The sequence below is a fragment of the Anguilla rostrata genome, chromosome 15, assembly GCF_018555375.3.
Source record: "Anguilla rostrata isolate EN2019 chromosome 15, ASM1855537v3, whole genome shotgun sequence".
NCBI lineage: Eukaryota > Metazoa > Chordata > Actinopteri > Anguilliformes > Anguillidae > Anguilla > Anguilla rostrata.
In genome coordinates this window covers 1,496,455-1,519,122 of record NC_057947.1, presented here as the reverse complement: position 1 = coordinate 1,519,122, position 22,668 = coordinate 1,496,455, and the positions used below count along the sequence as shown (strand labels likewise).

The 22,668-nt window shown below is 42.3% G+C and overlaps 1 protein-coding gene across 1 annotated transcript in view; it reads right to left on the bottom strand.

The window, feature by feature from the left end:
* Nucleotides 1–16,291: 16,291 nt before the first annotated feature.
* LOC135240537 (NACHT, LRR and PYD domains-containing protein 3-like) overlaps nt 16,292–22,668 on the bottom strand; it is a 46,646-nt gene continuing 40,269 nt past the window's right edge. Inside the window, exons 7-9 of the mRNA XM_064310132.1 lie at nt 21,917–22,078; nt 21,103–21,149; nt 16,292–20,874 (exon numbers count right to left, since the gene is read on the bottom strand). Coding sequence (XP_064166202.1) covers nt 20,240–20,874; nt 21,103–21,149; nt 21,917–22,078 — 844 coding nt within the window. The 3' untranslated portion in view covers nt 16,292–20,239. The remainder of the gene's footprint in view (nt 20,875–21,102; nt 21,150–21,916; nt 22,079–22,668) is intronic.

Here is a 22,668-nt window from a genome sequence, read left to right as displayed (position 1 = left end):
CTATTAATATCATATTTTACCCAAATGGAATAGAATCATATTTGAAAATATATAACATATTCATAATATTCATAGTATAAAGATTTTTAGAATGGAACATATTTTAAATATGTATTTCAAATATTTGAATGTAAAAATATTAGTTCATCAATGTATTTGGGCATATTCAGAAATATTTTAGTGTCATTTAATACAGAACAATGTTAAGACAGTTACAATTAAAATAAATATTACAATTACTGTTTTAAATATTAAAAGACAATTGTATGAATGATGGTAAAAATTCCTGTAAGCCACTGAATTTATTGGTATTGACAAAATGGAAAACATAAAACAAGTAATTTAATTTTAACATTTCAATTGTACCATCTACAGTACAATAATCTTATTCATGAAAATATGATAATTGGTCTTATTACTACAGATTTGCTTATGTTATTAAAATTGAATTTGGACAGTCTTGAAATACTCAAAACAGGTACATAAAAACCATCAAACTTTTTGCAGAATACATTGCTGCATGTTTGTGCAAGAATGCCAATGTATTGCAAGCATTTTGTAGGCATTCTGTTTAAACTGAAACACATAGCAAAGCATTTACTCAGGAGTGTAATTGTATTGCAATGCATTTGGAATACATTCGGTTTAAACTGACATACATAGCAATGTATTTATTTTCCATATGGGATAAAATATATGGGCTATGAAAGGCAAATATTAGATCAATGGGATTCGAAGAGGCTTTTGGCCACCAGAGTTAAATAAGCGTTTGGAAGTCACGGTATGTTTCAGCAGTTATCCTGTGTGAGTTCAGGCACGACCTCTGTGGGTCTGCCGAACTTCAGCGAGGGGGTCAGCCCATCCTTTCTCTTGAGCATCAGCGCTTTAGTGCACATACGTTTCTTACCATTGTTGCAGGAGCAGGGATTTTTTCCCCCCGCCTTGGAAGTTTAAAAACATATTTTTTGTCTTTATTCAATAAGGAGTCAGGAGTAAACCCTGTGAAGTACCTCTGAGCATTCCGGTTTCCTCCCACAGTCCAAAGACATGCAGGTTAGGCTAGTAGGAGAGTCCAGTCCAGTCTGGTTGTAGTCCTGGGAATCTGCATGGGTCCGGCTCAGGTACTTTCCGGCTTCGTGTTCCGATGGGGTGTCCTGGGCTGGCCCTCCGAGAGGCTGCTGTCGTCCTCGACCTTCAGGAACCTTCTGTAGCTGTGATCAAGTGGGGAGCTCTTGTTGTAGAAGAGGAGGGTACGAGAGCGAACTGCAGTGACACAACATCATCAACAGGGGGAGTTAAATGGTAAATGGACTGCATTTATATAGCGCTTTTATCCAAAGCGCTTAACAATTGATGCCTCTCATTCGCCAGAGCAGTTAGGGGTTAGGTGTCTTGCTCAAGGACACTTATGTTTAAAATGAAAAACAACGTCCATACATTTTCTCCATTGCAAATTTCACATATATTGTTTATTGAAAGTGCTACTGCTGAGCTTTCAGTCAAAGATCTTTGTCAGAGCAAGAGTCTTATTTCCCTGCTTAAAAAGAAAAAAAAAGCTACTATGGATCAGAGCGTCCAATTTCTTCATTCCTCATTTCTGAGATCAGCACCTCCTACTCTGAGATCAATACCTCCTACTCTGATATCAGCACCTCCTACTCTGAGATCTGCACCTACAACTCTGAGATCAACACCTCCTACTCTGAGATCAGCACCTCCTACTCTGAGATCAATACCTCCTACTCTGAGATCAGCACCTCCTACTCTGAGATCTGCACCTACAACTCTGAGATCAACACCTCCTACTCTGAGATCAGCACCTCCTACTCTGAGATCAACACATCCGCACCTCCTACTCTGAGATCTGCACCTACAACTCTGAGATCAATACCTCCTACTCTGAGATCAGCACCTCCTACTCTGAGATCAGCACCTCCTACTCTGAAATCCGCACCTCCTACTCTAAGATCAGCACCTCCTACTCTGAGATCAGCACCTCCTACTCTGAAATCAGCACTTCCTACTCTGAGTTCAGCACCTTCTACTCTGAGTTCAACACCTCCTACTCTCAGATCAGCACCTCCTACTCTGAGATCAGCACTTCCTACTCTGAGATCTGCACCTCCTACTCTGAGATCTGCACCTCCAACTCTGAGATCAGCACCTCCTACTCTGAAATCAGCACTTCCTACTCTGAGTTCAGCACCAGTCTTGCTCAAGGACACTTCGACAGGCCCAGGACGGGATTTGAACTGGCAACCCTCTGACTGCCAGACAATCGGTCTTATCTCCTGAGCTATGTCGCCCCTAAATGCATCTCAGTCATTTTCATTTCTGCATGTAAAAAACTAAACACGAATGACATAGAAATTGCCTCTCATTCTTAGTGACGATAGCTGCATTAGGCTACTGGGGGGAATGTACATCAATAATGTTGAATTCATCGGACAGAGAACCTTAATTACTTTTTTTAATTTGAAAAAGTTAAACCATTATGACCAACACAGACTTGGACACAAACGTAGCAGCAAATACCGCCAGGCAAATAGGAAGCAGGAATATATCCCAAAAGCTTCATCTGATTATCACAACACTTCCTGTGTTAGTTCAGTCATACGCTCTGAGGCTGCCCACTTTGTACAGTTTCACTATAATATACTGTTGGCAAAGGGCTCTATTGGCTTCTCTATAATGAAGTTGATTGTTCAAACAACATGGTTGGGGGTGAACACCTTTGCATTCCACTGTACACTTCCTACACTTACTGTCTTTCTTGGGATTTAACATCCCCCTCTAGGGAACTACTGCACCCAACCCTGGTCTTTGCACTTGTTTTTGCACTGTGTGTCACTCTGGATAAACACGACTGCTAATGGCCACAGCAGTAAATTAGAGTAGTGCTCAAACCCATGCCAACCCCTTCAGTCCATGTGCCTATAACTATAATCAAACCATGCCAATCCCTACAGTCCATGTGCATATAACTATTATCAAACCATGCCAATCCCTACAGTCCATGTGCCTACAACTATAACCAAACCATGCCAATCCCTGCAGTCCATGTGCCCAGGGCCTGATTCAGCCAGACACGCAGGGCCTGATTCAGCCAGACACGCAGGCCCTGATTCAGCCAGACACGCAGGCCCTGATTCAGCCAGACACGCAGGGTCTGATTCTGGCATGCAGGGCCTGATTCAGCCAGACACGCAGCGCCTGATTCAGCAAGACACGCAGGGCCTGATTCAGCAAGACACGCAAGGCCTGATTCAGCCAGACACGCAGGGTCTGATTCAGCCAGACATGCAGTGCCTAATTCAGCCAGACACGCAGGGTCTGATTCAGCCAGACATGCAGTGCCTAATTCAGCCAGACACGCAGGGCCTGATTCAGCAAGACACGCAGGGCCTGTTTCAGCCAGACACGCAGGGTCTGATTCAGCCAGACATGCAGGGCCTGATTCAGCCAGATACACAGGGCCTGATTCAGGCAGACATGTAGGGTCTGATTCAGCCAGACACATGCAGATGGGCCCACTGTTGGAGACAGAATTCAGACCCTGTGGGCTGTGAGCCATGAAGACTTCAGCTGACGGGAGGGGGGAGGATTTCATTGTGTGGGACATAGAGAAGAACTCGGGCAGACAGGGCATGATGGAGCCCAGCACCAGCACAAAACACAACACCACCACCTGGCAGGGAGGAACATATGTCCTCACGTTGACAGCCAAGTAAAATGGAAATAGTGAGCACACTAATATTTTATTTCACATCTGAGTTTGATGAGATGGCCGTGTATCAAAGGTATCAGATGTGACTATTTGTAAATGTATATTACATTACATTACATTATAGGCATTTAGCTGACGCTCTTATCCAGAGCGACTTACAACAGTGTAACCAAACTCAGGATCAAGTCCACTTAAGTCCATTGAACAAAATGCAGATAAAAAGCCTTTACTATGATAGCATACATTAAGGAGAAACAAGATAGTCTGAACCAAAAATTTTTTTTTTTTTTTTTTTTTTTTTTTTTTAATAGTTATGGGAGGGGGTTTAGGGAAGAGGAGAGAGGTACACAGAGAAGAGGTGCGTCTTGAGTTTCCGTTTGAAGGTGCTCAGACACTCTGCTGTTCTGACCTCCACTGGAAGATCGTTCCACCATCGTGGGGCCAGAACTGCAAAGAGTCGAGACCTTGTTGCTGCTCGTGTTGGGGGAGGAATCAGCCGCCCTGTAGTAGCCGATCGGAGCGATCTGGCCGGCTTGTAGGGTCTGATCATCTTCTGCAGATAACCAGGAGCTGACCCCTTGACTGCTTGGAAAGCAAGCACCAGTGTCTTAAACCGGATGCGAGCTATATATGTGTGATGTGTGTGTATGTGTGTGTGTGTGTGTGTGAGAGAGAGAGAAGATGTGCAGCAGTGTGTGGGTGTGTGAATGCAGGTATTTGCACATGTATACAGAGAGGATGTGCAGCAGTGTGTGGGTGTGTGTATGTGGGTATTTGCACATGTATACGGAGATGATGTGCAGCAGTGTGTGGGTGTGTGTATGCAGGTATTTGCACATGTATACAGAGAGGATGTGCAGGAGTGTGTGTGTGTGTGTGTTAGCGAGTCTGTCTGATTGCTTACAGCAGAAAGTTCTGGATGGCTGCTTACCATCAGACCTTTTCTAGTTTGGCCAGACAAATTGAAAATGGGCTCAGTAAAGGCTACCCAGAGTCAGAGATTACTGATGCTGTAATCCGCACCATCACACCGGGCCTGCAGTTAAGGAGTTACCTTGAAGGAAAAGAAAACCTTGCCTGCCCTCAGGAGAATTCTCAGGTCTCATTACCAGGAAAGATGTGCCACAGAGTTATATAAACAACTCACCTCTGAGGTCCAGAGTAGCAAAGAGACACCCCAAAATTTCCTGATAAGGGCTATGGACCTGAGGCAGAAAATCTGTTCGCTTCTCAGGAAGTTGAATCAAATCTAAAGTATGACCCAGCACTAGTCCAGAGTCTTTTCATGCATACTGTCCTGACTGGTCTGCAGAACGACAATATTAAAAGTGACCTGCAGCCTTACCTCCTGCAAACAAATACATCAGATGAGCTGGTGCTGGAGAAAGTGAACATTGCATGCACCAATGAAAAGGAGAGATGGGACAAAAAGAAACATTCAGTCCCATCACGAGTAACTAATATAAATACTGTGCAGTCCAGTGAATCCCCAGTGGAAAAGAAAAGCACCACCCAGCAAAGCACAGCCACTCTACCCCCTGATCTCCTCCCAGAAATTAAAGAAATGCGTTCTGACATGGGGCTGCTGAAAGACCTGAGAGCTGAGGTTTCCCAAATTAGAGAAACCATTCAAAAGTCAACACCTGCATCCCCACAGTATCTCCCATCGAACAGAGAGCCAGAAAATTAGTCTGCCCCTTTCTCAGTGTTTACTCCCCCACTGCCCTCCTCCTTTAAAGCTGAACAAAATTGCACGCAGTTTTACCACCAGCAACCACCAGCAACGGTGCAGAAGTATCGGCCGGCGCTTGGAGCTGGACATATGAGGGAAACAGCACAGTTCCAACAAAGATTTGCACCACAGCGATATTATCCAGCACCACGCCCCCACCCTAGATGTTTTGCTTGTATTCAGGCAGGTGAGGAATACTGCCAGCACTGCTTTAGATGTGGAAGTAGTGAGCATTTCCGTGCGGGTTGTGAAGTACAGGGACTGACAAAACCAGCTAGGGAGGGCCCTTTAAACTAAGAGGGGTTGCTCCCACGGGACATAGGGCAACCGGCAACATAGATAGGTCCCACTGTTATGCTGGTTGTGAAGAAGAGGAAGAAAGTAAGGAACTAAAATTCTGTTTATAAAACAACACTGTACTGCTCACGAGAATGCCAAAAGACCCACTGGCCTGCGCACAAAGACAGTGTAAGCCATACAAATGTTCAGGCATTAAGAAACAGGGAACACAGTCATGTGAGAAATCCAATGAGTGACCCAGTGAAAACACCTACTGTAAGGGAGCTAGTAGGGAACAGATGCCTCATCAGGTGTTTTCTGCACAAACAGAGAATTCAGGCACTTTGGGACACAGGTTCGCAAATTTGTGCTATAGATGAGGTCTGGAAAGAGAGCCACTTACCTGATGTAAAGCTAAGGGATGTAGCTGAACTCGTTGACCCACTTGACCCTTTGCAAATTGAAGCAGCCAATGGAACGGAAATGCTGTACATTGGTTGGCTTGAAGTGAGCTTTAAACTTACTGCTAATGATGAGGAGTTACTAATACCCATGCTAGTACTAAAAGGCAACCAGCAACCATGTCCCATCATTGGCTTTAATGTCATTGAGCATCTAGTGGTGAACAGTGTACAGGACCAGACAAAACACAGGGACAAAGAAAAGCTCATGAAAACAGTAAAAGTAGCTTTCCCTCACCTGAGGAAGAATAGAGTAAAAGCCTCTATTAATGCAAAGAGTGTAGGGCAGTCATGTGAGCACAATGTGAGAAGAGCAAATGAGAGAGTCAATGTACCTAAACGCAGCTCCATCTAAATTGAATGTCGAGTGCAGGCTCCACCTTTCAAGGAGAATAAGATTCTGATTTTCGAGCCTCATGGGAACCCACAGTGGTCTGAAGGACTTGAGTTTTGCGACACTCTTGTATCAGTGGAGGCAGGCATGACCCCGAAAATTGTTGTCAGTGTGCAAAATCCAACGAGCCATGACATCACGTTGTCAGGAAGGACTGTTATTGGAACGGTGCAGTCTGTTAGATCTGTATATCCTGCCAACATATACAAGTCAGACTGCCTACCTACTGCATCAGTCCACTAAGTCCAGGCTAAGAGCTCCAGTGAGGATACACCCGCCGATGAGCAATGGGACCCTCCTGTTTCCCTGACTCACCTGAATGAACACCAAAAACAAGTTGCTAGTCAGATGTTAAGAGAAGAATCACAGTCATTCTCTAGGTCCGATGATGACAGACTGTGTGGAAAAGCTGCAAATGAACATTTCACTAAAAGATAATGAGCCAGTGTCATGGACATATCTGTCTGTCCCAAAGCCCTTGCATCAGGAGATGAAAGGCTACCTACAGGACCTCATAGCGCAGGGGTGGGTGGAAAAATCTACTTCGTCCTACTCCTCCCCAGTAGTCTGCGTGAGAAAAAAAAACGGTACTCTGCGCTTATGTATTGACTACAGGCAGCTCAACAGGAAAACTCACCCAGATCGCCACCCTATCCCAAGAGTACAGGATATTATTGTGACGGGGAATGAGTAGTGTTCGGAGGTTCACAAGCACACTGACAAGGGTACCACCAGGCTAGTACAAGTAGCTCCTAAATCCCAAAGGACTAAACAGACGGAAGGGGGGAAAAAACAAAGAAATAATAGTAGCAAAGCTGATATCCGACAAACGCTAACCGAGAACCCAAACACTGGTACAAAATAATAAAGGTCCCGGAAGTTTCAACGGGAAATGCTTAGACTTAGGGTTTAACAGAGAATACAGTTGAGTGACAAACACTCAGCTAAAATAAATAATCTGAGTGCAACTCAGAAAAACTCAAAAGAAAAACAAGACCAGGACAACGTCCTAAATACCCCAGCTCGCAGGGCTCCAAAATAATAAAGAAACTTTGTCTAGAGCACTAAACTGCACTTCACACCCATGCTGAATATACCGGACAAGCAACCTAATACAAATAGCTCACACAGAGCACTTGTCCCACCGCCCTAATACCTGGCTCTGGTCTTAGTAATATTGACACAGATGCGATGAACCCTGTCATGTCACAGGTTAAAAAGCGATGAACAGGTGAGCCCAATCAGGACTCAGGGTGCTCCCCTGGTGGCCACACCCAGCCACTGCACCCTGAAACCATGACAATTATGGACAATCTGGGCGGGAACACCCTCTTTTCACTACTGGACCAGGGTAAGGCATACCACCAGGGGTTCATGGGCAAGGACAGTAAACATCTAACAGCCTCTGTGACCCCCTGGGGCCTATATGACTGGGTCCGAATCCCATTTGGGCTCATGAACACGCCTACAGCATTCCAGCGCTGCATGGAAGAGTGCTTAGAGGGATTAAGGGACGAAATATGTGTGCCTTATCTTGATGATGTCCTAGTGTTTAGCAGAAGATTTGAGGATCGTGTTAACGATGTCAGGAGAGTACTGGGACGGCTGAGGGAGCATGGAATAAAACTAAAACCAAGGAAGTGCGACCTATTTAAAGCAGAAGTGCGGTACCTCGGCAGGATTGTGTATGCAGAGGGAAACAGGATAGATCCCGCCGATATTGCTGCAGTGGCAGTTTTGAAAAACAAACGGCCAGGTACTGTTGGTGAGTTAAGAGCAGTGTTGGGACTGTTGAGTTATTACAGGCAGTCTATCAAGGATTTCTCACGGATCGCCAGTCCTCTATATGACTTGCTTAAATGACCTGCGGAAACTGAAACCCTGCAAAATAAAAGTAGAAAGTGGCAAATAAAGCGAAACAGCAGAGCAGTTCTGTCCAGTATACCTATTGAGTGGATCGACATTCATCAGTCAGTATTAGAGCAGTTGGTAGACTGTCTAACTCAGCCTCCTGTTCTAGGCTTCCCAGAATTCTCGCAGCCATTCATTCTCCATACTGATGCGTCGAACCAAGGGTTAGGTGCAGTATTGTACCAAAAGCAGAATGGAAAGCTACGTGTGATCGCGTATGGCTCTCGTACTTTAACTGCAGCCGAGAAAAATTACCATCTGCCTTCAAGTTAGAGTTTCTAGCCCTCAAATGAGCGATTACATAAAAATTTAGTGATTACCTCTACTATGTGCCATTCTTCAGTCTATGGCGACAATAATCCACTTACTTATGTACTGCCTACTGCCAAATTGAATGCAACAGGGTGCCAATGGGTAGCAGAATTGGCAGATTTCCATTTCACGATCAAATATCGCCCTGGTAAGGAAAATATTGAGGCAGATAGTCTGTCCAGGATGCCTATAGATATGGAAACATTCATGAAAGAGTGTTCAGAGGAAATGTTATATGTGATTGGAGCTGTTACACAGGCAGTGGGAAATCAGGATGGTCCATGGGTGTCTCGGTCAAGTGTGCAGCAATAACTACAGAGACATCCATCATTCCGCTGACAACAGGACAGATCAAACAGGACCAGAGGAGTGATCCGACTATTGCACCTGTGATTCAGTGTAAACTGGCAGAACAAAAGCCATCAGGTCCAGAACTGAAACAACTCAACTCACAGGTCACTTGTCTTCTGAGAGAATGGGACAAATTACAGGTGAGTGTGAATGGAGTCTTGTACAGAAAAACAGCAAGCAGAAAACAGCTGGTCCTACCAGAAAAACACAAAAGTACAGTGTTGAGGGAACTCCACGATGAAGTGGGTCATCAAGTTATAGACAGGACGACATCACTGATACCGGACCGGTTCTACTGGCCCTATATGCAACGAGAGATAGAGGATTATGTCATGAGAAGATGTGTTTGTCTTAAACACAAGCCGTGCTGCGAGACAAGAGCACCACTGACTAACATGGTCACCACACAACCGTGTGAGTTTGTCTCTGTCGATTTCCTCCACCTTCACAAGTGCAAGGGTGGTTATGAATATATTCTTGACCATTTTACACGCTTCGCCCAGGCGTACGATACGACTTCCAAATCAGGCAAAACAGCTGCAGATAAAATTTTTAAAACTATGCTCTAAGATTTGGCTTCCCAACAAGAATACACCACGATTATGATGGTGAATTCAAAAACTATAATTCAAATAAAATAAAAGTATTAGGCTGATCGGCCCAGTAGTAGGCTATGCAAGATTAGCTGCGGACAGATACACAAACACACACGCACACACGCGACCAAACGCATAATCCCCTCCAGGCTCTCGCCAGGCGGAGATAATTACATCGTATGAATGTCCTTTGTTAAAATATTCCGTTATGATTTCAATCTCCTCTTCCATCCTCTCAAACTCAGTTTAAAATTTGTGCAAGGACACTGCTGAGAGTAGTACACAATAGAAACAGGAAATTACATTGAACTGACCTGGGTTCTGTCCAATCACAGACAAGAAGTGTTGTTCCACCTTTTCCGTAATCTGAAATGCCGTTGTGTTTTGTGAAATGTCGTTGTGTGTTCTCAAATGTCGTTGTGTTTTGTGAAATGTTGTTGTGTTTTGTGAAATGTCGTTGTGTTTTGTGAAATGTTGTTTTGTGAAATGTGTTTTCTGAAATGTCGTTGTGTTTTGAAACGAAACAAATTAATCATTACATTTTCAGTACAAGTGTCATGGAAATCTCACGGATACTAAAGGAAGAGAGACTGTACCTCAAAGTGTCACACAGAATCACTCTTTATTATATTTGATCAAATAGGAGAAACAGTTCAAACACCTCTTCATAGGAGCTTGGAAAGAATGTCAACTAACTTCACCAAAGCTTATGAACATGAATGAGACAGTCTTTGTGTGCAATGTTACAGTTAAGGCTCCAGTACTTTCCATTTCCTTTGCTCCTCTTTCACACCATGCTAGGAGGGGAAGAGACGTTCCCTAATTATCAGTAAATGCCACGTTCCTCTATGCAACATACGGCAATCTCATCCTATCCATCCATGCTCTACCTCCCCTTATCTGAGGGGGTCGAGCAGCCTTCTACTTTCAGCTTGTGTGAGAGTCAGCAGCTTATTACATTCTCAATAGCCAAGCATATTTAAACGGATAAAACAAGTGGCCCAGAACATTTTCTCCCACTCTCAACCCTTTTGTTACTTTTGAAACAACACAGATTATTGAAATTTTCAGTGTTAGACATACACCCTTTCTATTTCTTTCCCTTGTAGGCCACAATTACCAATTTTAGGAAGAGAGACTGTACCTCAGAGCGTTACACAGAAACAGTTCAAACACCTCTTACCTCTTCTCGGGCAGCCTTCTACTTTCAGTGTGAGAGTCAGTAGCTTATTATTACATTGTCAATAGCCAAGCATATTTAAACAGATAAAACAGGTGGCCAAGAAAATTTTCTCCCCCACATAAGACACTGGACACTGTAATAATGGGAATGGGAACACTATGCAGTGCAATATGAACACTGTTATCCTGTAGCTCAGGGCTATTCAACTCCAGGTCCAGAGGGCCCAGTGTCTGCAGGTATTTGCTCCAACCATACACTACACCACCCAGTTTCACTAATTAATTTACCTGCTTGGTCTAGAGAGTGAGGTCACCCTCTAGACGTAGAAGGTGTAAATTAATTATGGGTGAGCAGCTCCGTTCCTGCAGGACTGGTGCACATGCTCATAAGAACTGTGCCACTGGTGACCCGTTTTGGAAAGCATTCTGTATAGTGCACGCTCACTATGGAAGCATATCGCAGGCAAAATTCAAATGATAATGCAATACATAAAATGCCAATGCAATTCTACATTTGAATTTTAATTTCCCTACAATATATGCACTTGCCCTTCTTTAGCACCAATGAGGTGCACAAATACTGTAAATCTACGTTGCTAGTATTTTCTGCTTTTTATCATTGCTTTTTTAAATTCTCCCTTAACCTCACACACACTCTTTCACTAGTCATACATTCATGTAGTTCAGTGATGAAATAGAAACAGGAATATAAAAAAATAAACATTGTCAATTTTATTACCTGCCTCCAAATCTGAATTTAAGTTTGCTCATGATATTGTCTGTTGTCTTTGTTTCAGACAGGTACTGCATTACACAGGAGTTTTCAGACCATCTAAATTTCAGTCTTGAAAGAGTGCGGTGGATTCCAGCTCTTATGATCCAGGGGATCTACCCGTTCCAAATAACTGGAGACAATACCCTGTCCAAATGAAGACTATTCCCCTGAGTACCTCTCAAGTGAGTGCCATGATTGGGCAGTTTTATGTACATAAAGCTGCTCCAGAAGGATATAGATTAGAAGGTTGATAAACACTTATACTGTAATACCTGTTCTGTTAAGTGCTTTCAAAAACTGTACTTAAAATTAAGGTGGTATGGGCTTTGTAATACACATTTATCATATCTATCTCTTTCAAATACTCTTATTAATATTGTTGGATACCCTAAAAAATATCCTTCAGTCTATATGTGTGTCATAACCATAATTTTCCTTCCTGTCTCTCTAAGGTTTTCCATGCACAAGCATTTTTTTATTGTTATTATTTTTAATTTCCATGATGTTCCAGAGTCTTGAGGGCATCTGTATCATCTGGAATGCTGATAGGAAGCTTTTACTGGACTCAGAAATGCTGCCTGTCAGAAATACAAGACCAGCAGTATTACAAGTAATACAAGTTGAAGTAATACAAGTTGAAGTTTGAGAAAAGTAAGTGGCCCTCTTAAATATGATACTGCTGTAATGTTTTGACTGCTATTCTATTTTAAGAGGAATAAATATTCATTAATATATGTAAATGCACATGGTTTCCCTTTTTAATTTGCAAAATACAGTATATTTAACTTTGAGGGTCTGCATATCTCTGACATACACAGGTGGAACAATATCTTGGAACGGTGTTCAAATTTAACACAAGAGAACATGAATTGGCCACATCTTGTGAAAATGTCAAAGCCTTTAATGTGCTGTCAGTGGGCACATTGGGTTGTATGAGAGAGACAGAGTGAGGTCTGATGACAGTGGCAGTGTAAGGCAGGAAGGAAGAGCAGCAGCAGGGTCAGAGAGCCACGCTGAAGGGCAGGACAGGGCCTCAACATCAGGGCCTAGTGGCTCCTCAGCCAGTCACTGTCCATCAGCAGAGCCGGCCATTGAAGGTGTCTCCTTCCGAGCCTCATCACACAGCAGCACCATTCTCTGCATTCTTCTGCACATTTTCAGAGCCAAACCAAAGACAGGTGGTGTCATGAGTTTCATCTTCTCACTGATTTCAGCATGAAGCAGTCTCTTTGATGAAATGTGTTTTCATTGCTAATATTTGTTGATGTTTTCAGAGAGAAAGACAGAACTTCATCTGAGAACAGCTGCCAGGATGTATCAGAGACATGTTATAAAGAATGCAGAGGACAGACCAGAGCTGGTTGTTACACTTGATGTAAACAGTGATGAGGAATGTGAATGTGAAATGTTCTTTTATAAATGGCAAAATATTTGACGGGACAAGGACAAGTCCCTTCACCAAAAGTCTTAAGGGTAGGTAACAGTAAAACGATCAGCATTCCAGGAACATTTGACTTAATGCCTCTCTGCAGTCATAGCCTGATAATGAATCTCTTTCCTTTATGTTTGCTTACCGTACTCACAACAGGAGATGCTGCAATAGAGGACAGAGCAACATTACACGTCTCACTGCTAATGGAAAAGCTGCACTATGGATTTAACCTTGACCTTGGTGAGACACATTAATTGCCACAGAATGAAATAAGTTTAGATTTTTAAAGTAATGTGTCCAGAGTAGATGCAGGCAGGTGTCAAAGATTTTCACTGAAAGGATTTTGCACAGATTTTGGACTTGACAATGTCTTAGACCTCTGGTGAGTTTTCAAATGGTATCTGTTTATAGTATTTTCACAAAGTTCTTCACATTTTAAAAAAAACAAAACACATGGAAAAATTTGATAATGGCTTTAAAAAGAATCACATCAGCCAAGCATTTTTTAATTTATTACACAGACAGTGGAACACATGCTGTTTAATTGGCTATTTTTTTTCAACTATTGGTAACCTGTTTGGTCTTTACCTGTATGCACCATATTTGTGCGCTTTGATAAAACATCTAACCCTAACCCTAACCCTAACCCAGTTTGAAGAATATCAGAAAAAAAACTTGATTTTCAAAGAATTATTTTCCTGCAACTTCCCTGTGTTTTATGTTAGGTACTGTAAAACCATGTTGGACAACGTCAAACTGACACGGTGAAATGTGTTGGCTTTAAGCTAGTGATGAATACCATTTCATAGCCACAAGCAAGTAGATTAGCAGAAAAACATTTAGTTTATGATGGATTTTCTTGTGTCATAAACACTCTCCATATAACTGCACCAGGCAAAATGCATGCAATGGAGTCCATCATACAATTATAACACATACTTGTGTCATAATACAAGAAAGACACAAGGATAAAGACTGTGTGTCTAAAACAAAAAATCAATGCAGCAGGTGCTCCAGCATCAATCTCCATCATTCTCTGAAATAAAGACACAAGAGCATGACTGGGACAGTAGAAACAGACCAATGATTTACAGTATGTACTCCAGAAAAGACAATTCCTGGGCATCATATTCATTTTAGTACTGTAATTCTGTAATATCCCACTGTAGTACTGTAATAATATGAACTGACACCAACGCAACAATCCTGTAATGTAATTACTGTCATGGTTCTGTCTTTTTGTTTCTGATTTTCCTTTTTGGCCTGCCAGATGGCGGAACTTCTCAGTTTTGTATTTCTGTTCATTCCCTCATTGGTTTCCCATGTTAATTGTATTATTGTTTTCTATTGTTTACAATTATTTAATTATTTAATGTTTAATTATTTCTCTTTGTGTCTTATCCCCTCTCTCTTTGGTTTGATTGTTCTTTGAGTTCACCTGTGTGTTATTAGTTTCCCTGTCTGTCTATTTAAGTTCTCTGCTTCCCTGACTCGGGTGCTGGTTCCTTGTGTTTCTGACTCTGTGTTTCTGCTTGTGTGTTTCCGCCCGTATGCATCTCCGCTCGTGTATTCTTGTGACTCTGCCTGCCCGTACTCTGTCCTGCCTGCGTTCTGTTCAGTGTTTTTTGGTTTGAGTAGTTCTTAAGAATTTTTTTGTGTTGGTGGTTTTGCCCCTCGTGGGCCCTTTGTTCCTGAGATTTTCGTAATTAAATTCTTTGTTAATATTTACCCTTTGAGGTTTAGTGAGTTTTTCCCCCCTCTGCGTTTGGGTCCATTTCCCCAAAAACCCTGACAATTACATTATCACATTTTGCAGTAAATGACTAATCAATGTTCAGTCCAAAAACTCATAATAGGAGCTACTGTGAACTTAAGTGTGGCTGTACAACCCTTCCAGCTTCTCCCATTGTCGTGCCTGGATTTATGACATGGTCAATCACTGCGGCTCTAAATTAATTCGATACAGCAGTATTTCTGCTACCTGCTTGGCCACAACCTCAGCCACGACCTGTACATCAATACCAACTGCATTGGGCTGCCCCATGTTGTCAAACACTGCTGAATGCAGTGCTGTAAAACAGCCTTTTATGTTGGGATTACCAATCATGCTGCCATGCGACTCACCTGGGCAATGTTGCTGGAAGTGAGACAGGATTGCAAACATCTTGACTTCATTTCACAATCTGCATGTCTAGCAATAAGCATTGGAACATTGTACTAATATGAGAAGACTGTATTGCGAAAACTGAGTGTGATTTAGAGTTGTGCACATTGTGGGTAGGTACTGCAATTAGTGTCTTAGGGTGAGAATTTTGCCAGTCAGTTTGGCAAATTGAGTTTTCCACATTGAGCCAAAGCAATCATAACATACTGTAATGCATTTGTAATGTGTGACTGCAGATATAATAAATGCATCTGAAAAAATGAGAAACTGCAACATCTCACTGATGTTCTCCAGTCTCACAAACTGGATGTCATGCAAACCACACTTCTGTCCTGATTTTGGCTTAGTGGTCTAATCCATTCAACTGATGTGCAGCAGATCCAGGTTCAAACCTACAGAAAAAACATTTATTTGAGAGGGAACATTAACCTACCTGCTCAATAGACAAGCAGTGACTTTTCAGAGTGTACTTCTCTTATAATGGATTTTATTTCCACTACTGTAGATGAAAGTCATTGCTTCAACTGCAGATTTTAGCCCCATGCTGATCTACTCATATTAAGCCCAAACATAATCCCATACAGAATATGAAATAAGTACTGTTCAATACATCACACAATAATAAATCACAACAGCAAAAATTTGATATTTTTATAATTCAAGTTTAATCACTGCATATTATTGTCTGAAAATACAGAAAGTTAAAGCAAAAAAAACAAAACAATCCTAACAGAAATAATAAGGAAACTCAACTCATCATTGTTTACAGTAATGAAAGGAAATAAGTACACCGCAGTGATCATTCTGCATTCTCCCTATCAGCATTTGCCCACAGAAATTTGCACATTGGAACTCTTGTGAAAATGAATGAAAGCAACTGTAAAAATTAGTAAAATGCATAGTTAACTGGAGGAGTTTCTTTTATACAAAGATGCAGATACAGGAGACAGTTATTACTTCAAAAACATTTTACCCTGCGATATATAGGGGTCCAAGCAGCGAAGCTGGTGGAACCGTATTGTATCTGTTAGGATTATTATTAGGGGTCCATGCAGCGAAGCTGGTGGAACCCTATTGTATCTGTTAGGATTATTAGGGGTCCAAGCAGCGAAGCTAAAAGTGTCTGAGGCTCAGCAACCATAAGTCCTAAAGCAACCAAATTTGGCAGGTGGGTTTCTATGGCCCCCCACTACTCAGGCACTAAAAATCACCTATGTCGGCCAGATGGTGGCGCTATAACAAAGGGTAATGCATAAAAGGCCATAACTCCCACACCATAAGTTAGATCAACACAAAACTTCATCGACCTATGCATCTGAACGTGGTCTACAACTTTGCTATTTGCACGACCTATGTCCGCCATATTGTTTGCCCACCATTTTGACTTTTTCGTTGGGGCGTGGAAGTTTTCTCTGCTAAAATGTCTGAGGCTCAGCAACCATAAGTTGTACCCCAACCAAATTTGGTGGGTGGGTTCCTATGGCCCCCCACTACTCAGGCACTAAAAATCACCTATGTCAGCCAGATGGTGGCGCTATAACAAAAAGGGTCCTGTTTAAAAGGTCATAACTCCCACATTGTATGTCAGATCAACGCATAACTTTGTCGACCGATGCATCTGAAAGTGCTCTACAACTTTGCTTTTGGGACCACCTATGTCCGCCATATGGTTTGCCTGCCATTTGGACTTCTTTATTAGTTGGGGTGCGGAAAATCTGGAGCTCCAAATCTGAGCGTTACGACGTCTAGTAAACTTCTTTACGGCAAGCGACATCCATGGCGACGCAAGTAATCCGACACCGTAGGATCTAGTTTTTAGCAGTGATGGGAGGGTCTGAACGTCGGGGAAGCATTGGAAGACAGTGCCACCCAGAGTGCCAAAAGTTTGTTAGTAAAAGCTTTTTGAGAGAATGAATAATTACTTTTCTTGAGCCTGCATCCATTTGAAGACAGTATCGGGTGAGTTCGTTTAGTCTTTGAATCTATCATTATGCTGAGAAATAGCTAAACAATTTTATTGATAGGTTCTGAATTTCTGTGCAAACGTGCGAAAACACGCTGGTATAATGAAACAATGACGGTAGCCTAATACAAATATAGTCCGCTTCGTTCTGTTGCTACCATAACATAACGACCTACAGCTGCAGTTTCTCGCTGCAATTACTAACATTGAATATAAACAAAAGACGCAATTTATGCTGTAGTCTGCCAATGTCTGAATAAATAATACGGTCCATTTGAAGACAATATCGGGTGAGTTCGTTTAGTCTTTAAATCCGTCATTATGCTGAGAGAAACCATTTAATCTCTAAATTGACTGTAAGCTTAGGGTTGTAACTAGGTAGTTATTTCGTAGGTGACTTAGTCTTAACTCGTCTTAACTATTGCTTGTATTTTTGCATAGACTGCGTTGTTGCTGTTCTTGACCGTGTTAGTGTTAATCAGTTTAACCTAAAGGGTCCAAGTTGAACTATGCGGTTGTTCCCTGCACTCGGAACGGTAGGCTACTGCCCTCTAGGGTTTTCGACACACTTGTTCCTGGTTATGGTTAAACACTTTGTTGTAAGTCGCTCTGGATAACAGCGTCTGCCAAATGCCTGTAATGTCATGCAATATTCCGTAGCAACAAGATGAACCCGACATTAGCCCTAAAATATTCCAATACAGCAGTGAAAACGCTGCTCACTGAATAACGAAATCAGCGAGACTAACTTTAAAAAAAATTATACCATGTCATTCTACAGTCAACATCTGGGACTAAACATTGAATAAATATACAATCTTACCATTGGTTTTACGCGTAGAGAAGTCCCTTTTGCGAATGAGTGGTCATATATTGCCTTGGACAATCCGTTTGCGAAATAGATGCGGCTACCTTCAAAAATAGCTGTGCGTAATACCACACCTGTTGCTTACGGCGTTGTTGTCCTTTTTAGTGCAATTTGGCTTGATTGACAATTCATTTATTCAGTTGGTGAGAGTATAAGCTTTCTACCAATGTATAACATGTCTGTTTTTGCTGTTGGAATAGCGTTTTATAGGTCAGCGTAACTGAAAATTTTCTTATCTGCCAATGTCTAAATAAATAAAACGGCAGGCTACTTTGCGCGCAGCGCGCAGATCGCGAGTTGATATTTCGTCTTTTTTTTCCGTTTTTTCTCAATGTTGTATTTATTATTTGAAATGTGTATATGTGTTATTATTCTATCTATCTCTGAGGTGCTCTGAAATGTGCATTCTCTGCTAAACTGAGCAATGGATTGGAATATGTCTGACGTACTGTTGCACGGTATACCGAAACTTCAGCACTTTTTTGGTACTTAAAAAAATAAAAATAAAGGGTTTGCTATTAGAATTTTCCGACGTTCGGTAGTTTTGTGTCAAATGTAAAAGCCAGGGAACTGTGTCTTCCGCATTACTGATTGAGAGGATGGAAAGTGTAATTTGTCAGAATCTTCGCTAGATGGCAGTAGCAACTAAGGTTGGCAAGTGAGGTGACGTACGCTTGTGCATTCTTCGTGGTTGATACAGCGCAAGCTTAGACTCAGTTCACTTCAGTAGCAATAGCTGTTCTAATCTGTAAATATTTTATTATAGGAAGATGCTGTATTGTTATTGAAACGTGCAGTTTTTAGATCTATTTTAAAGTGAAAGACTTGTTTAAAGACAATTTACTATTACAACTGTTTAATTTTTGAAATATATTTAATATAGTTTTCTATGGTTTAGTGTTGTAACACTATATGCCTATGCTTATTGATATGTTGAACAGGCTTCAACTTAAAGGTTGTTAATAAACCAGGTTTTTAACAATCCGTGAATTCGAAAATGAGGTCAACCCTTGTGGACATTGCATTTCTGATCTATTAAGGTAATTTCAGTATCGTTAGGTACCGAGTATTGAATCAGTATTGTTTCAGTATTAATTATCGTGATACTAAACTTGGTATCGGTATCAAAGTCAAAATTTTGGTATCGTGACAACACTAGTGTGACGCCTTTTTTAGTTACAGCATGGAAGCGCTGCAGCTGTACAAACACGCCGGGCCATATGTGCGTTACGACATCCCATCTAAGTGTTCCGACATCCCATCTAAGTGTTCCGACAAAGTAAAGGCCTTTACGGGAAGCGGCCAGGACACATCCATGGCGACGTAACTAAGTAATCCAACAGCGTCTCTTCGCACAAAATTGGCCATAAGTCATCAACATTTTATACAATCATCATGATATTCAGTAGATATGTTGGGTGAAGGCATATGATCAGGAGGAAAAAGCCATTTTAAAATCGCTCCATAGGGGGCGCGATGGTGCTAATGCTCGGACCCTTCACAATGCTGCTTGTGGCTTTAATTTGCCATTATTACACTCAATGTTATATTAATGTTTTAATAATCAAAAGTTGTGTACATATGCATGCGTGTGTGCACGTGAGAGCGCACTGGTGAATGTGTGTGTTTGTGTGTGCGGGAGATTGTGTGTGTGCTTGGGTGTGAGAGAGTGTGTGTGCTTCGGTGTGAGAGAGTGTGTATGTGTGCGTAAGTTTGTGATTGTGTGTGCATGATTGTGTGCATGCGTGGGTGTGTGAGTGTGTGTGCATGAGTGTACATTGTGTGTATTTGTGAGTGTGTGTGTGAGTGTGAGAGAGAAAGGGTGTGTGTGTGTGCCTGTTTGTCTACTTTAGTGAGAAAAAGGATACTGAGGATCATGCACTCTAAATCCAACGCAGTGTGTTGAGTGAAGCGTGTGTGTGTGCATGTGGATGTGTGTGTAGGTGTGGGTGTGTGTGTGTCTATGTGTATGTGTATGTGTGTGTGTGTGCGTGTGATTGAGTGTGTGTGTGTATGTGTATATGAGTGTGTGCGCACACATGCGTGTGTATGTGTGTGTGTGCGCACATGCATGTGTGTGTGTCTACTCCAGTTAGCAGAGGGACACTGAGGAGTTCCTCACAGAAAATCCAGCACAGAGGGGTGTGTGTTGAGTGAAGTGTGTGTGAAGTCTATACAGGAGGGTCAGTGTGTTAGAGTCAGAGATGCTGTAGAAGGACAGAGTGCTGGCCGGATGGTCCACACACACTCCTACCCTGTACACACACACTCCTCTACCATCATCATCATCATCACACACTCCTGCTCTGCAGTAGGGGGAGGGGGGGGCAGGCATGTGTGTTTGGTTCTTTCTGTGCCAGACAGAGTAACTGAGTTTATCAGAGTCACTGAGTTTATCAGAGTCACTGAGTTTAAAGCACTTCAGACTCCAGGAGTTTTTATCCCCTCCAAGCTCACAGTCATATGACCCTCCTTTCCTGCTGATTCCTTTATCTGTCACTGCTATATCAACCCATCCCCACCCCTCAGACAGACTGAACTCAGCCTCCCAGTAACAGCGCTCACACACACTCTCTCTGCACACAACCTGGCGCCAGTACTTAAATCTCTCTGGATGATCAGGATATAACTCCACTCTCCCTGGTGTGTGTGTCACCCTTCTGTTCCCCTCAGACAGAGACAGCTCTCTGTGCGCTGTGTTTGGATCCAGCGTGAACTGACAGCCGTCTGCACACCAGAGACATTAATGAGATTAATTATCATTATTCATATTCACCTCATTATGTGTGTTAGAGAGAGAAAGCTGTCATAGTACCTCTGTGTGTGTGTTTGTGTACATGTGTTTTTGTTTGTATGTTTACGTGTGTAAGAGAGAGGTCTTTCTCTCTCACACACACACACACACACAGCAGAGTGTGTATCTATGGAAAGTGTTCTGTGTTGATACACACTCACATTTCCTGGGTCCTGGTTTGGTCCTGTTCTCTCCTCCATAGTCCATACTGTAAGAACAGCAGAACATAAATCTAAATTTTAACCATCCTTTATTTACACTCTCAACACACCAATGACATCACATAAATAAAAACAAAAAGACACAATAAAACACAAAACCAAGATCACACAAAAAAACACAAATCTGTCACAAAGGACACTTATTCCATTCCCTCACCCTATTCCATGTGCAAAAAATATCTCCCCTCCCTCCACTGAACATAAAACACCCTTATAACACACACACACTCTCAAACACAGTCAGGTTCTCCATTGCTTTGTAATACTGAAACTCCGCTGTGTCCCTGATCAAACCCCAAACTTCAACAACCACATCTTGCCTGTCCCCTCCACCAATCATATTTTTCCCACTTGTAGAAACTGCAATTTTCACCCCAAAATGAAATGAATGAGCTGGCACTTATCTGTCTTTGTTTGTACGGGAAACCAATGATAAAAATCGTACTTATTAATGTTCCCCAGTAACCAAAATAAACTTCCCAAAAAAGAAAAGAGAGGCTGAAGTCTGGCACACCTCGAAGAACAGTGATAAACAGTTACTCTCTCCATACAAAATGGACAATGGTGCGATCCTGCCGGGTTCATCACAGAAATAAAACTATTTATTGCAGTGATCCCGCGCAGCACCCTCCACTGTAGATCCCCAACCCTCTTGGGTAATGCTGGTTTGTACAGTGCCCTCCATGCCCCCCCAACATGTTTTGTGAGTGTGTGTGTGTGTGTGAGGTGCAGTGTGGAAACTCTCTGTACTTACAGCAGTGTGAGTGTGTCCAGTTTAGCAGCAGACAGCGCTCTTACTCCTGAGTCTCCTGGGTGATTGTATCTCAGGTCCAGCACTCTCAGGTGTGAAGGGTTTGAACACAGAGCTGAAGCCAGAGAATCACAGCCTCTCTGTGTGACTCTACAGCCTGACAGCCTGCAGAGAGAAGGACACACACACACACCTGACACACATTAATATAAACTAACAGGACTGTGTGTGCCAAACACATAGCAGTGTGTTACACACATTACACAAATTAATATAAACTAACAGGACTGTGTGTGTCAAACACATAGCAGTGTGTTACACACATTACACACATTAATATAAACTAACAGGGCTGTGCATGTCAAACACATAGCAGTGGGTTACACACCCTACACACATTAATATAAACTAACAGGGCTGTGTGTGTCAAACACCTTACAGCACATTAATATAAACTAACAGGGCTGTGTGTGTCAAAAACACAGCAGTGTGCTACACACCTTACAGCACATTAATATAAACTAACAGGGCTGTGTGTGTCAAACACATAGCAGTGTGTTACACACCTTACACACATTAATTGTCTTCAACCTTCCCAGGTTCTCCCACGTCACTCCCCTGCTGAGGTCACGCCACTGGCTACCAGTCGCTGCCAGGTTCAGGTTCAACGTCCTGACCCACACCTACACTGCAGCCAACAGGATGGCTCTCGTCTACTTGCAGCACATGATTAAATCCTATACGCCCAATTGACC